The 14,951-nt window shown below is 46.7% G+C and overlaps 1 protein-coding gene across 4 annotated transcripts in view; it reads right to left on the reverse strand.

Annotated features, from left to right (window-relative positions):
* Window positions 1–11,995: 11,995 nt before the first annotated feature.
* The window catches only part of LOC123366815 (SLX4 interacting protein), a 129,256-nt gene continuing 126,300 nt past the window's right edge, over window positions 11,996–14,951 (reverse strand). For 3 of the 4 annotated variants that reach the window (XM_045010586.1, XM_045010587.1, XM_045010585.1), the window contains one exon: window positions 12,983–14,889. In XM_045010586.1, the coding sequence (XP_044866521.1) occupies window positions 14,067–14,889 (823 nt within the window). In that variant the 3' untranslated portion in view covers window positions 12,983–14,066. Of the gene's footprint in view, window positions 12,195–12,982; window positions 14,890–14,951 lie in introns of those variants that run through there. The other variant, XR_006578193.1, reaches the window with a different exon arrangement.

Genomic DNA, 14,951 nt, shown 5'->3' on the forward strand with positions numbered 1-14,951 from the left:
GAGGATGCTTCTTGTTCATAACCAGATAATCAAATTCTGGGAGGTCACCAGGGAGAAACCTGGTACTATATGCTCATTGTGACTAAGTGGTAGCTGCAAAACTTCCACTGGTGAATTTAGAACATGATACAGGCAGCAGGGTGGGAGCTGGTCTTTTCTATTCTAAAAATAAATAGGGCTGCAGAAGCTCAAGGTTTTCACATGGCAAAAGTAAAGCCCACATTTATTTATTTTTGTGGAAGTTACTTTGCCAGTTTACTGGGCTGGGAAAATACATATACTTTGGTCAGGAGCAGCCTCCTGCTGCTGGTGTATGTTTCATGCTTATTCAGCTCAGCATTGGAGCAAGTCTGCTGCCTGAGTTACTCTTCAAAATACAAACTTTACAAAACACATTCTCCATTGCTCACCATCAGCAGAGCTGTAGCTACAACCAGAGGAACCTTTCAAAAACTGGTTTGTTTAAACATGCACTGAATACAGCAAAGTCACTGCCTTTAATATGGAAAATACCATCCAGCTTCTGTAGAGGCAGGCATTTATAAAACCAATGTATTAAATAACCTTTAATTCTAAGATTCTTGTCTCCAAGGGACAGGAAAGGTACTTTCTTTTGTGAGCAATTCTTTCCCTACTGTTAATGCATGCAAATTGCATCAGATGCTTGTAAACTTCTAGCAATACCATTGTCTAGCACCTCTAAGGCACATAAGCAGGCTGAATGGCAGCTTGCACACATCTTCAGTGGGGTGATGCGTATCTTCCTTCACAAGATGGTGTACCAGCAGCACTTGCTCTTGTACTTACAGAAGCATGCGCAGGGCAAGAGCTAGTGTTTTCTCATGAAGCAGCTCTCTGCCACACCAGGGACACTACAGGGTAACTCTGCCCACTTCTCTTTGGAGGTAGTGTCATGGGGCTTCTCACCTGTCACCCAGTCGAGCCCGCTAGATGTTGGCTGGGAGCTTTCAATGCTGGTTAGCCACTCTAAACATTAGGACCCAAATGATAAAGGGTGAGCTAAAGCCTCAGCCCACTCCACTAGCTGGCAGCAGCTCCCTGCACTTCTGACAAGGTATCAGGAACTCTCTCCAACAGAGGCCAGGGGCCTTCTCCCAACTGGCTTGTCAGTGCAGCTTAGGTGGACGCTGTTCATTGCCGCCTCTGCTTGGGCAGCCAGTGTTTCACAATGGCAGGTGAGGTTAGCATGGCTCCCCCTCTCCATCATGGAAAGGTGCTTCTCCGCTCACTGCAGCCTCAGAGGGAAGCGGGCAGCTGCTCTTTCCCCCTGCAGACCACCACTCGTGAGCCCTGCCATGTGCACCTAGTCTCACAGGCAGAGCATCTGCTCTACTCCTGTACCACAGGGAGCCCCGTGAGACCAGGGCAGGGGCATGGCCTAAAGCTTTTATTTATGCCGCAAAGCCTGGGCATTTTCATATAGATGAGCAGGACTCTCCCAAACATAGATTGATAATCAAGGGTTCCCTGTCATTGCTGGGTGTGGGGGCAGAATCTCCTCCTCCTCCTCCTCCTCAATCTCTGATCTAGGTTGGGGGCGACTTTGACAGTATGGACCTTCCTCATTATGATCTACTGCCCGCTACAGAATTTTCCAAATTCAGAGGTGGACAAAGCCATCAGTCCCAAAAAGCAATTCCCTTACGGGGGAAAGAAAGAAAAAAAAAAAAAGCCCAACAAGGTGTTTGTCTTTTTCCTGGGAAAAATCACAGATTCTGAGTGGCCTCACCCGGAATGCTGGAGGTCCATCAAATAAATGTGTAAAGCTTCTAAAGGCGTAAAGGCACTTGCTAGAAGGCAGGGGCCACTGGAGCGTGCACTGGACTGGATTCTGCACCCTCTTCTAACACTGAATTGCTATGTCGCCTTGGGCAAGTCACTTCACTCCTGTATTCAATGGAAAAACTGATCTTTGTCGTCCTCTGTAAAGTGCTTTCTGATCATCACAAAAAAACCTATCCTTTTACATACTATTCTTACTTCAGCCCATCTTAGAACGTAAGAACGGCCATACTAGGTCAGACCAAAGGTCCATCTAGCCCAGTATCCTGTCTGCCGACAGTGGCCAATGCCAGGTGCCCCAGAGGGAATGAACAGAACAGATAACCATCAAGTGATCCACCCCCTGCTGCCTATTCCCAGCTTTTGGCAATCAGAGGTTAGGGACACCATCCCTGCCCATGCTGGCTAATAGCCATTGATGGACCTATCCTCCATGAACTTATCTAGTTCTTTTTTGAAACACACAAAAAGACAACCAACCCACCCCAACCCCTTTGTCCTATTCAGATGGATGTGTCATATGCCATTCGAAAGCCCATGAAATGTAGACATCAAAAATCTGCTAGCACTCTAACCAACATACAGATTTCTTACTGGGAAGGCAACTTACTTGAGGAGTCTATCTTACTAGGCAGTTTACTTTGCACAGCTCACTTGAGCACAAGTTTCCTTAGCAGAGTCACAGATAGTGACAAGTGGAGTTTTCTGCCGATTCTGTGCTTTTGGTGGAAACAAAATAAATGATTTTCTTGCAGTTACTATGAGCCAAGAAAAACAACTGAGATGGGTGCTGTACAATTACAAACACACACAAATACATAGTCAGTCTGATCCTTGATATACAGAAATGTGACTTCTGACATGTAGACTAACCAGAACTAGCACATGATTTATTACTCCTATGATAAGACCTCTGATGGCTGTATAATATTCCTGGAGATTACCATTGGCCAAAAGTGAACTTATTTTAGCAGCTTTCTCTTCATACATAAAGCTTGTAAAGGCCAAGCCAGCCTTTGATCTAAGACATTTACTAAGCTTAAAATTTTAACAGCTTTAATGTTAAAAACACAAAAAGGATAGTTTTCAGACATTACAGATTACCCAGCTTTGAAAGAACTGCTTCATTATGTGTGTATTCAAGAAATCACAGCAGTTAAAAGTTTCCTGGATGATACATCTTTAGGGCAAGGAGGTCTCATTCTTTACAACAAATACATATTTTTTTAAGCATGATTTTTACATTTCCTGGGGTTGGTCAGTCAGTTTCTCACAACCTTAACCTTTCCCTGGACCTCTCTTGACAGATCTCTGCCAGCTGTGCTGGCAGTAGAATTTCTAGCAAATTATGCCCTTCAATTTTTTCAGTTCTCACAGTGATTTGAAGTCCCACTTTAAAAAAGAGGGTATGCCCCCATATCACAGAAAGTATTCATTATTTCATGCAAAGTGCTTCATCATCACTTCAGAATACAGCTGAGTCCACTGATGTGCATGGGCTGAAATTGTGGAAAAGCAGCATCACTTGCCCCATAACCTCAGCCGTGCAGAACACAATGCCATCCACAGCCTCAAGAACAACTCTGACATCATAATCTAAAAGGCTGACAAAGGAGGTGCTGTCATCATCATGAATAGGTCAGAATATGAACGAGAGGCAGCTAGGCAGCTCTCTAACACCACATTCTACAAGCCATTACCCTCTGATCTCACTGAGTGTTACCAAAAGAAACTACACCATCTGCTCAAGAAACTTCCTAAAAAAGCACAGGCACAAATCTGCACAGACACACCCCTAGAACCTCGACCATGGCTATTCTATCTGCTACCCAAGATCCATAAACCTGGAAATCCTGGACGCCCCATCATCTCAGGCATTGTCACCCTGAGGGCGGGATTGTCTGGCTATGTAGACTCTCTCCTCAGGCCCTATGCTACCAGCACTCTGAGGGCTTGTCTACACTACAGGACTATTTCAAATCTACTTAAGTCGAATTTGTGGATTCGACCTTATGAAGTCGAATTTGTGTATCCATACTAAATACACAAATTCGAACTTCTGAGTCCACATTCACGGGGCCAGCTTCGACTTTGGAAGCGGTGCACTGTGGGAAGCTATCCCACAGTTCCCGCACTCCCCGCTGCCCATTGGAATTGTGGGATTTCCCCCCAATGCATGCTGGGGGAAAAAATGTGTCGTCATTGAACCGTCAATCCCGCCCTCCCTGTCTTCCTTGAAAGCGCCGGCGGGAAATCTGTTCGCGCCCTTGTCTGGTCGGTTACAGCGCGGACGCCACAGCACTGCGAGCATGGAGCCCGCTGCGATCATCGCTGCACTTATGGCCGTTGTCAACTCCTCGCACGTTATCGTCCACCTCTTCCACAGTCAGATGCTGAGAAACCGGGCGAGGAGGCTCCGGCAGCACGGTGAGGAGAGTGGCGCAGACCTCTCAGAAAGCAGGGTACGCCGGGCAGTGGAGATCATGGTGGCAATGGGTCAAGTTCATGGTGTGGAACGGCGATTCTGGGCCCGGGAAACAAGCACAGACTGGTGGGACCGCATAGTGCTGCAGGTCTGGGATGACACAGAGTGGCTGCGAAACTTCAGGATGCGTAAGGGCACTTTCCTTGAACTGTGTGACTTGCTGTCCCCTGCCCTGAAGCGCCAGGACACAAGGATGCGAGCAGCCCTGAGTGTGCAGAAGCGAGTGGCCATAGCCCTCTGGAAACTTGCCACGCCAGACAGCTACCGGTCAGTAGCGAACCACTTTGGCGTGGGCAAATCTACCGTGGGGATTGCTGTCATTCAAGTAGCCCACGCAATCGTTGAGCAACTGTTCTCAAAGGTAGTGACTCTCGGAAATGTCCAGGTCATCATAGATGGCTTCGCCGCGATGGGATTCCCAAACTGCGGTGGGGCTATAGATGGGACTCACATCCCTATCCTGGCACCAGCCCACCAGGCCAGCGAGTACATTAACCGAAAGGGCTACTTTTCAATGGTGCTGCAAGCTGTGGTGGACCATAGGGGACGTTTTACCAACATCAACGTCGGGTGGGCGGGCAAGGTTCATGACGCGCGTGTGTTCAGGAACTCTGGTCTGTTTAGACGCCTCCAGGCAGGCACTTTCTTCCCGGACCACAAAATAACGGTTGGGGATGTGCAGATGCCTACAGTGATCCTCGGGGACCCGGCCTACCCGCTAATGCCCTGGCTCATGAAGCCCTATACAGGCGCCTTGGACAGAGACAAGGAACTCTTCAACTACCGGCTGAGCAAGTGCAGAATGGTGGTGGAGTGTGCTTTCGGACGTCTCAAGGGGAGATGGCGGACCTTACTGACTCGCTCGGACATCAGCGAAAAGAATATCCCCGTAGTGATTGCTGCTTGCTGTGTGCTCCACAATCTCTGTGAGAGCAAGGGCGAGACCTTTTTGGCCGCTTGGGAGGTTGAGGCAAATCGCCTGGCTGCTGTTTACGATCAGCCAGACACCCGTGCTGAGAGAATATCCCAGCGGGAAGCGATATGCATCAGGGAGGCTTTGAAAGCGAGTTTCCTCGCAGAGCAGGGTAACCTGTGACTGTCCACTTGATTTTAAGAGAGCCTGATCATAAACCAAGTTTCCCCCAGTTCCGAAGGACGTTTTAAAACTAAGGACATGTTTTAGTAATTAATAATAAATCTTTCGTTGACTTTGCATTTCTCTTTCTTCGTTGAAACATGGAAGCACTCTGTGCTGGTTAAGGTGTGCACTGATGGGTGGGTTTGCAGGAAGGGGCGAGGGGTGCCGTCTTTGGATAGGGGTTAACATGACGGCTGTGGGTTTGGGCGTTGGAAGGGGTGAGGGGTGTGGGGGAAGGGTGAGTATCTGCCCCTGGATGAGGTCTCTTTTTGGGGCTCAGGGCACCGGGGAGGATCGTGACTACGGTCCAAGTGCATGTGAAGGGAAGCCTGCCTTTACATTCTGGGATGTCAGGCACCAGGACCCTGCACAAGCATACACATCAAGGAAAGACCCGGGGCAGCATACACCACACAGACTGTCCCTGGTGCCTAGTGACTGCAGTCTGTGTGTGCCCTGCAGTTGACCCTGCAGCCAAGTCTGTAGCATGGCACTGTGGGCTATGCAGTGAAATTACAAACCCCCCCCCCCCTACAGAACAACAGAAAGTCTTCTGACACCAGAAACATGACGGAAACAGTCAGTAACACAAAACCGCTTTTAATAATGTAGTACACAGTGGGGGGTTTAAACTTGGAGTTGGGACTGGTTGATGCTTTAAGGAAAGAGCTTGTACAAATTTACAGCGCGACAGTTGTCTCGAACATTATCGGTGTGCTGCGGTGCAGGGACAGTTCTCACGGCCCCTACCGCCCCTCCGTCTTGTCACTTTGGGTGAGGGGGGGACAGGACTTCTTGGCGTTGGAGGGCGGTTGCAGATGCACTGCAGGGGGGCTCTCTCCTCCTGACTGCGGTCTTGCAGAACATCTACAAGGCGCCGGAGCGTGTCCGTTTGCTCCCTCATTAGACCAAGCAGCGTTTGAGTCGCCTGCTGGTCTTCCTGCCGCCACCTATCCTCCCGTTCCATGTGTGTGCGATGCTGCTGACACAGGCTCTCCCTCGACTGTCTCTGCTCTGCCGCCTCCGCTCTGGAGCTGGCCATCAGTTCCTGGAACATGTCGTCCCTTGTCTTTTTCTTTCGGCGTCTAATCTGAGCCAGCCTCTGCGAGGGGGATGGCGGGGCAGTCCGGGAAGGACCCGAAGCTGTGTGATGCGAAAAAGTAGGTGATTTCCTTGAACAAATACATGTTTTCCAACAGTAAACACAGTCTAGTCAGTTTCAGTTAAGAAGACCAAACAGGGAACCAAGTCTCAGGAGATCTCGGAACTAGTCCGAGATTTCGGAATACGCTCTCATTGGCGGCGCGATTGCACTGGATAGTGCACAAGCGAGGAGAGACAGCTGCATCCCTCTTGCACAAAGTCCTGGTAAGCCTTACAGTACAGAGTGCTTATCAGTTACTGCTTAGCTGTGCTCTCCTGCTGGAGGCAATGTGCAAAGCAGAAAAGATGAGCGTTATGCGGCACCTCCCGCCAGTGAACGGGAAAGACCCCTGTATGCGTTTCCTCTGTGGCCTGCAACACGTGGCTGTTAAGCGAGGGTCATTCTTATGCAAAGTAAAACTCTGTTAAGCGAGGGTCATTCTTATGCAAAGTAAAAGTCTACCATGCACAATAGTAACAGTACACTAATTCCACTAATTAGATGCAGCACTTCCACAACGACATCACCCTGAGGCGTGTCAGGCGCACACAGAGAGAGCGGATGCTAACAGAAGCCCTGCACAGACCAGGACCATACGCTGCCATGCTCGTCGAGGCGATGGTCCCCCTGTACCTGAGGATGGCCTGGCGCGGAAGAGTGTGCTTCAACGGAGCACCCAATAAAGCACCTCTCCCAAGAAACCTCTTGCTGAGGCTTTTCCAGCTGCTCTCTGAGAGCTTTTTTGAACTATCCCCAGAGGACTATTGCTCCATTGCTGTTTGTGTAGACCTGCTGTTTGTCTAGTTTCATATTTAAAAATTGTTATATAGTATTTCTATTTTTTATATATATCCCTGTTTCTTAAAAAAATAAATGTATCCCTGTTTGTAGCACTTACCGCCTGATCCTTCCCCTGATTCCGAGTCCGGGTTAACGGGCGGGGACGGTTGGTAGGGGATCTCTGTGAGGGTGATGAAGAGATCCTGGCTGTCAGGGAAAGCGGGAGTGGGTTCGATGTCGCCTGCGCCGTCCTCAACAGACCCTTCCTCATCTTCCCCATCGGCGAACAGGGAGGGGGAACTGTCCCGGTACACTATTCCGTCCTCGGAGTCCACCGTCACTGGTGGGGCACTGGTGGCAGACCCACCTAGAATGGCATGCAGTGCCTCGTAGAAGCGGCATGTCTGGGGCTGGGCTCCGGAGCGTCCGTTTGCCGCTCTGACTTTTTGATACCCTTGTCTTAGGTCCTTCACTTTCACGCGGCACTGCATCGCATCCCGGCTGTATCCTTTGTCTTTCATGGCTTTAGAGACCTTCTCGAAGGTCTTCGCGTTCCGCTTGTTGGAGCGCAGCTCCGAGAGCACAGACTCCTCGCCCCACACAGCGATCAGATCCTGGACTTCCCGGTCAGTCCATGCTGGGGACCTCTTTCTATTCTGGGATTGCCCGGACTCCTCTGCTGGAGAGCTCTGCATCGTTGCAGGTGCTGCGGAGCTCGCCCCGATGTGCAACCAGAACGTCAGATTCAAACCGCCCAGACAGGAAAATGAATTCAAATTTTCGCGGGTCATTTCCTGTGTGGCTGGCCAGAGAATCCAAGCTCGGAATGCTGTCCAGAGCGTCAACAGAGTGGTGAACTGTGGGATAGCTCCCGGAGCTGCTAAGTTCGATTAGCATCCACACCAAGCCTAATTCGAGCTAGCAAGTGCGAATTTAGCGTTACTCCACCTGCCGGGGTGGAGTACCAAATTCGAACTAAAGAGCCCTCTAGTTCGAATTAAATGGCTTCCTGGTGTGGACGGTTGAGCGGTTAGTTCGAATTAACGCTGATAAATTCGAATTAAAGTCCTAGTGTAGACCAGGGCTGAGCTATCTTCGAGACACCACTGACTTCCTGAGGAAAGTACAATACATTGGTGATCTTCCATAAAACACCATCCTGGCCATTATGGATGTAGAAGCCCTCTACACCAACATTCCACACAAAGATGGACTACAAGCCATCAGGAACAGTATCCCCGATAACGTCACGGCAAACCTGGTGGCTGAACTTTGTGACTTTGTCCTTACCCACAACTATTTCACATTTGGGGACAATATATACCTTCAAGTCAGTGGCACTGCTATGGGTACCCACATGGCCCCACAGTATGCCAACATTTTTATGGCTGACTTAGAACAACGCTTCCTCAGCTCTTGTCCCCTAACAACTCTACTCTACTTGCGCTACATTGATTACATCATCATCATCTGGACCCACGGAAAAGAAGGCCTTGAGGAATTCCACCATGATTTCAACAATTTCCATCCCGCCATCAACCTCAGCCTGGACCAGTCCACACAAGAGATCCACTTTCTGGACACTACAGTGCTAATAAGCAATGGTCACCTAAACACCACCCTATACTGGAAACCTACTGACCCCTATACTTACCTACACACCCCTAGCTTTCATCCAGACCACATCACAGAATCCATTGTCTACAGCCAAGCTCTAAGATACAACCGCATTTGCTCCAATCCCTCAGACAGAGACAAATACCTACAAGATCTCTATCAGGCATTCTTAAAACTACAATACCCACCTGCTGAAGTGAAGAAACAGATTGACAGAGCCAGAAGAATACCTACTCCAAGACAGGCCCAACAAAGAAAGTAACAGAACGCCACTAGCTGTCACCTTCAGCCCCCAACTAAAACCTCTCCAGTGCATCATCAAGGATCTACAGCCTATCCTGAAGGACAATCCATCACTCTCACAGATCGTGGGAGACAGGCCAGTCCTCTCTTACGGACAGCCCCCCAACCTGAAGCAAATACTCACCAGCCACCACACACCAAAAACACTAACCCAGGAACCTATCCTTGCAACAAATCCCATTGCCAACTCTGTCCACATATCTATTCAAGGGACACCATCATAGGACCTAATCACATCAGCCACACCATCAGAGGCTCGTTCACCTGCACATCTACCAATGTGATATATGCCATCATGTGCCAGCAATGCCCCTCTGCCATATACATTGGCCAAACCAGACAGTCTCTATGCAAAAGAATAAATGGACACAAATCAGATGTCAAGAACTATAACATTAAAAAGCCAGATGAAAAACACTTCAACCTCCCTGGTCATTCAATTCCAGACCTAAAAGTCACAATTCTCCAACAAAAAATTCTTCAAAAACAGACTCCAACAAGAAACTGCAGAATTGGAAATAATTTGCAAACTGGACACCATTAAATTAGGCTTGAATAAAGACTGGGAGTGGATGGGTCATTACACAAAGTAAAAACTATTTCCCCATGCTAATTTTCCCCCTACTGTTACTCACCCCTTCTTGTCAACTGTTGGAAATGGGCCATCCTGATTATCACTACAAAACTTTTTTTCTCCTGCTGATAATAGCCTACCTTAATTGATTAGTCTTGTTATAGCTGGTATGGCAACACCCATTTTTTCATGTTCTGTGTATATATATTCCTACTGTATTTTCCACTGCATGCATCCGATGAAGTGGGTTTTAGCCCATGAAAGCTTATGCCCAAATACATTTGTTAGTCTCTAAGGTGCCACAAGTACTCCTTGTTCTTAATATTCCCTTTACCTGGAAGTCTACTAATCATGTTCTGAAGCAAATTTTCTAGAAGATTAGGGTTCCAATAATCCAAACTGCTAGCTCACAATCCATTGACCACAAAAAACATTTCTCACGTTTTTCTGTTCCTAAGCCTAGCTCAGGATATCAGTCAACACCATTGACCAGCATGATCCTGGACCATAACGTTTTCTCAATGAGCTGTATGTGGTTGGATAGTGCATCAGAAAAACCTAAAGACCCAGGAGAGCCAAGATCAGAAGGGCAAAGGTAACAAGAGTGTATGGCAACAGATGGTCACAGAGGCCTGAAAAACTTCAGCAAGATCTGCCCACACCTGAGTAAAACATTAATGGTAGTCTTACCTTACACAGATGAAAAATGTTGATTATGCAGAGCAGTGCCAGTTGAGGCTCCAGAAGTAACGGGATTATGCTGTAGCAAGGTGCTTTGGAAAGTCTCACCACTGGATAACTTCTTGCCTGAATAACTGCTTTAGAAGGATACGCATTCTATCTTATTCAATTAAGATGAAAACAAAATTAAAGGGAGTGTTTCAACTGAAAATGTAACTATACCCTTGAACTGTAATACAGACTAATAATAATACGTGATGATACACACTGTATGCAGTCAGGTTTTGCTTTCCAGAACTGCTTGAATTAATTGACTTTATGCTTCCCCCCCCCGTTTGTGAAAGAAGGCTTTAAAGCATTTAAGAAAATACAACAATGGGAAATTTGAGCCCTGCTTGCTCAAACATGTTAGTGTTTATTACAGCCGTAGACAATGAGTTTGCCAGTCTTGATGAACCATGCATAGGATCTCTTAATAGGCAGAAAGGGATAAACTGGAAAGAAGAAATTCAAGTGATTTTCCATACTCAAGTCAATGCATGTTAACGGATTATCATCTGAACGTCTCCTGTTGCTAACACCCTAACTGTGCTACAACCTAGTATGTACTGGAAAGCTCACAGCAAAAGGGATCCAGGCACAAGCAAACTGGAAATAATGGAAATTGAGAACTCAGGTGGAACATATGTTTATGATCTTTCCTTGTCTCAGTTTCTATACTACTAAACTAATTCACTTAGAGCAGTGTTTCCCAAACTTGGGACGCCGCTTGTGTAGGGAAAGCCCCTGGCGGGCCAGGCCGGTTTGTTTACCTGCTGCGTCCGCAGGTTCGGCCGATCGTGGCTCCCACTGGCTGCGGATCACTGCTCCGGGCCAATGAGAGCTGCTGGAAGCAGCACGCGCCAAGGGTTCGCTGCTCCAGGCCAATGGGAGCTGCTGGAAGCCGTGCAGGCTGAGGGTTCGCTGCTCCAGGCCAATGGGAGCTGCTGGAAGCCGTGCGGGCTGAGGGTTCGCTGCTCCAGGCCAATGGGAGCTGCTGGAAGCAGCGCGGGCTGAGGGTTCGCTGCTCCAGGCCAATGGGAGCTGCTGGAAGCGGCGCGGGCCGAGGGACGTACTGGTCGCCGCTTCCTGCAGCTCCCATTGGCCTGGAGCAGTGAACCGCGGCCAATGGGAGCCGCAATCGGCTGGACCTGTGGATGCGGCAGGTAAACAAACTGGCCCAGCCCGCAGGGGCTTTCCCTACACAAGCAGCGTCCCAAGTTTGGGAAACACTGACTTAGACCATGCATGCAGCAATATACTAAATGTCTAAAATATTTGTATTGATACTTTAATTCCACTGTTAATGGAATATTTTTTATTTTTTTAAAATCAGCTTTCTGACAGAGCACCTTTTAAATAATGCCCTGATACTTCATTTAAATCACTTAATAAATATGCAAATAATTTCTGTTTCCCTCCTGATATCTAAAATGATCTTGTGAGGTGGCATTAAACATGTCCACCCTTCCTCCATGTACACTTCTGCCTGATACCTCTTCACTTTCAGCTTTGCTGCTCCTGTTACTCGTAAATGTCCTCTTGCATAGACTGGGGACGGGTGAGCATCAACAGGCATGCTGTGAAATGGACTATACAAAAGTGCTGTCAGACACACAAAGTCACCAAACTGAAAAAGAAAAAATGAAGAAAATGTCTCTTTCCTTAATCTCTTTCACATTCATAGTAATCAGGGGGGTTACTTCTAACAACTGTGGGTAGAGCCCTGCGTGGATACAAATTTATATCCGCAGATGCAAATAAGAGCGGATATAAATCGGTATCTGTGGAACCGCAGGGCTCTCCTGGGAACTGCAGTGGTGAAAGGCGCAGAACATGGAGCCGCCGCTGCCAGGAGCCAGTGCCCCACGCCAGCAGCTCCTCCGGCATTGCTGTACCACCCTCAGTCCCTCTCACTGGGGCAGGCACCAGGCTCACCAGCAGCTGTCCCTGGTCATGCTCTTGCGTTGAAGCAGCGCGCATGCCCCCAGAGAGGAGATGCAGACAGCTGCGTGGAAGGGATGGGGTCAGGGGTGGGGGTGGGGTTGCGGGCGGTACAGCCGCACTGGAGGAACTGCCTTCGGCAGGGCTCTGGCTCTTGTGGTTCTGCGGATACCGATTTATATTCGCACATATCTGCATCCGCAGATATAAAATTGTATCCGTGCAGGGCTCTAACTGTGGGCACAAAAGTGCTGTTTAATTTGACAGTGTCCTACTCTCAACTGTTAAGATGACTGCTATCATCTAAGGCCCAACCTCATTACTGAGTGCAACACTTGAAGCCCCATATAGTCAAACTGAAGTACATGGGGGCACTCGCATTAGTAAGCTCTGTGCTAAGTAGTAGGAGTTTGTGGGACTGGTTCCATATACTGTAGTTTTGGTGGTCATATTGATTTTCAGACTCATCAAAAATGAAATTTCTTGCAATTTTATTGTATCCATTTTAGGAAGAAGACAATGGAATAATGAGTTAACTGGCACACCAAATGAAGTACACAAGTCATAAAAGCAATCTTAAAAAAGATGTGACAGTAGGAACTAACTCTAATGCCACGTTGATAATAGTCAAATACAACAGATTTAGCTTAAACCCAAATACACCAAAGGAAGCTTTAGTAAATGGCCCTCAAGTACAAATAATGTTTGATTTTCAATGTGTGTGCATGCACTTTCCCCAACAATAACTCCTGCACATGAAGGTGATGGGCTTTGCACATACAAACTTCATTTCTCTCAATGAGGTATGCATGTGAAAATTCTATCACCTGTGTGCATATCTAGTGCTAGAAAAGTGTGTGCATTTATGTTGAGTCCCTGCTGAAAAATCCAGCCCTAAATGACTGTTGCACATGTCAGTTTTTAATCTGGCTAAAGTGATACTTGAAAATATTTTAGATGAGAGCACTATACTAGGGTACTTTTTCATTAGTATTTATTTCCTTTACAAGGTTCCAAAGATCAGATGAATTAACCAAGTATTTCCCCCGCTAAAAGCCTAAATGATGAGTTTTACCAATGAATAAAATGTTGAGTTTAGTAGTCTGCAGAAAAATGGAGAATCTGTCTGTACCAGTTAGCTGACAATAGTGGAAGTTACTTTGGCATTTTTTGTCATCAGATCTCCAGATGCTGATTTATTAGTAGTATCAAAACACATCCCTATAGAATGTCTAGCTTTAAATATTAACATTTTATGTATGGAATATTCATTCATTGTCTAACACCACATCCTTGTTTTGCTAAATATTTAAATATCTTAATGTTGACAGGGTAAAATCAAGTGTGCTTTTGTTAAACTTCCAAATGATTAAGGCATTTAATGAATCAGTTTCATCGTTAGAAAGTTTAGGAACACAGACACTACGTTTAACATTTAGTATTTTGATCACTTCTTTTTATTCTGAACTGCTTCCTAAAAACTCACCAAATATGTCTGTCTATTGAATACAGGTTTGGTTGCATAACTGATTTCACCTTGGTAATATTTAATACATCATTACTTCTTAAGTCTCCGTAGTTTTAACTTTCTGGGCCCATCTTCTCCCTCTTTCTTTCTTTTTTGGATAAGTTTCTCTGAAGGCTCGAAGTTAAATTTTAAATAAGAGGATAGCGGCATTAGGGATAATTCCTCAGTGGTTGTGGCTGGCTCATTTTGGTTTGTCTGTATTACTGGTATATTATTTTTTATGAAAACAGGTCTTGGGGGAATTTTTCCTAAAGTAAGTGACTCTTCATCAGACATGGCTTTTGCCAAGTCTTGCTTAGAAAACAACTTGGGATTCAGTAGGGACTTCTCCTCCGAAGATGGTTCTAAACAATCAGAGTTGCTCTTTTTCCTTTCTACGCCTCTGGGGATTAAATGACTCTGTTCAGAAGATACTTTCTTCCAATGGTCTAACTCTTCCTCTGAACCACAGCTCTTTTGTTGATTCTGTGTTTTAGTCACTCTTTGACTTTCTTTTGGATCTGGCAGTGCTGACTCACAGCTACATGGAGGGTTACTGCTTAGAAGTCTCATCTTTAACCACTCTGCAGAGTGAAGTTTTTGCTGGCTGCTAGCATCATCTGGCTGTCTCTGATTAACATGATTTTCCAGTTCTAAGGCAGGAAGCTCCGAGTTGCCCTCAGCTGTATTTATGCAATCCTTTGGTTGTCCTATACTCCTACATTTTACTTCAGGCTGAGGATCGGAAGGAGCTTGATGTTCCTTCTTCCTGCTCCCTGTCTCCCAGTCCCCTGAGCCAAGATACCCTTGCATTGTGTCCTTGCTGGTTTGAGGTTTGCTCATGTTACTGTTCCTTGTTTCTGTCCTTTTCACACTGTAATAAAAAAGTATTTTGTTTTTAATAATAAAGAATTGTTACTGATTTTTACAGCCCTT

Source organism: Mauremys mutica, chromosome 3 (genome assembly GCF_020497125.1).
Source record: "Mauremys mutica isolate MM-2020 ecotype Southern chromosome 3, ASM2049712v1, whole genome shotgun sequence".
In the NCBI taxonomy this organism is placed as follows: domain Eukaryota; kingdom Metazoa; phylum Chordata; order Testudines; family Geoemydidae; genus Mauremys; species Mauremys mutica.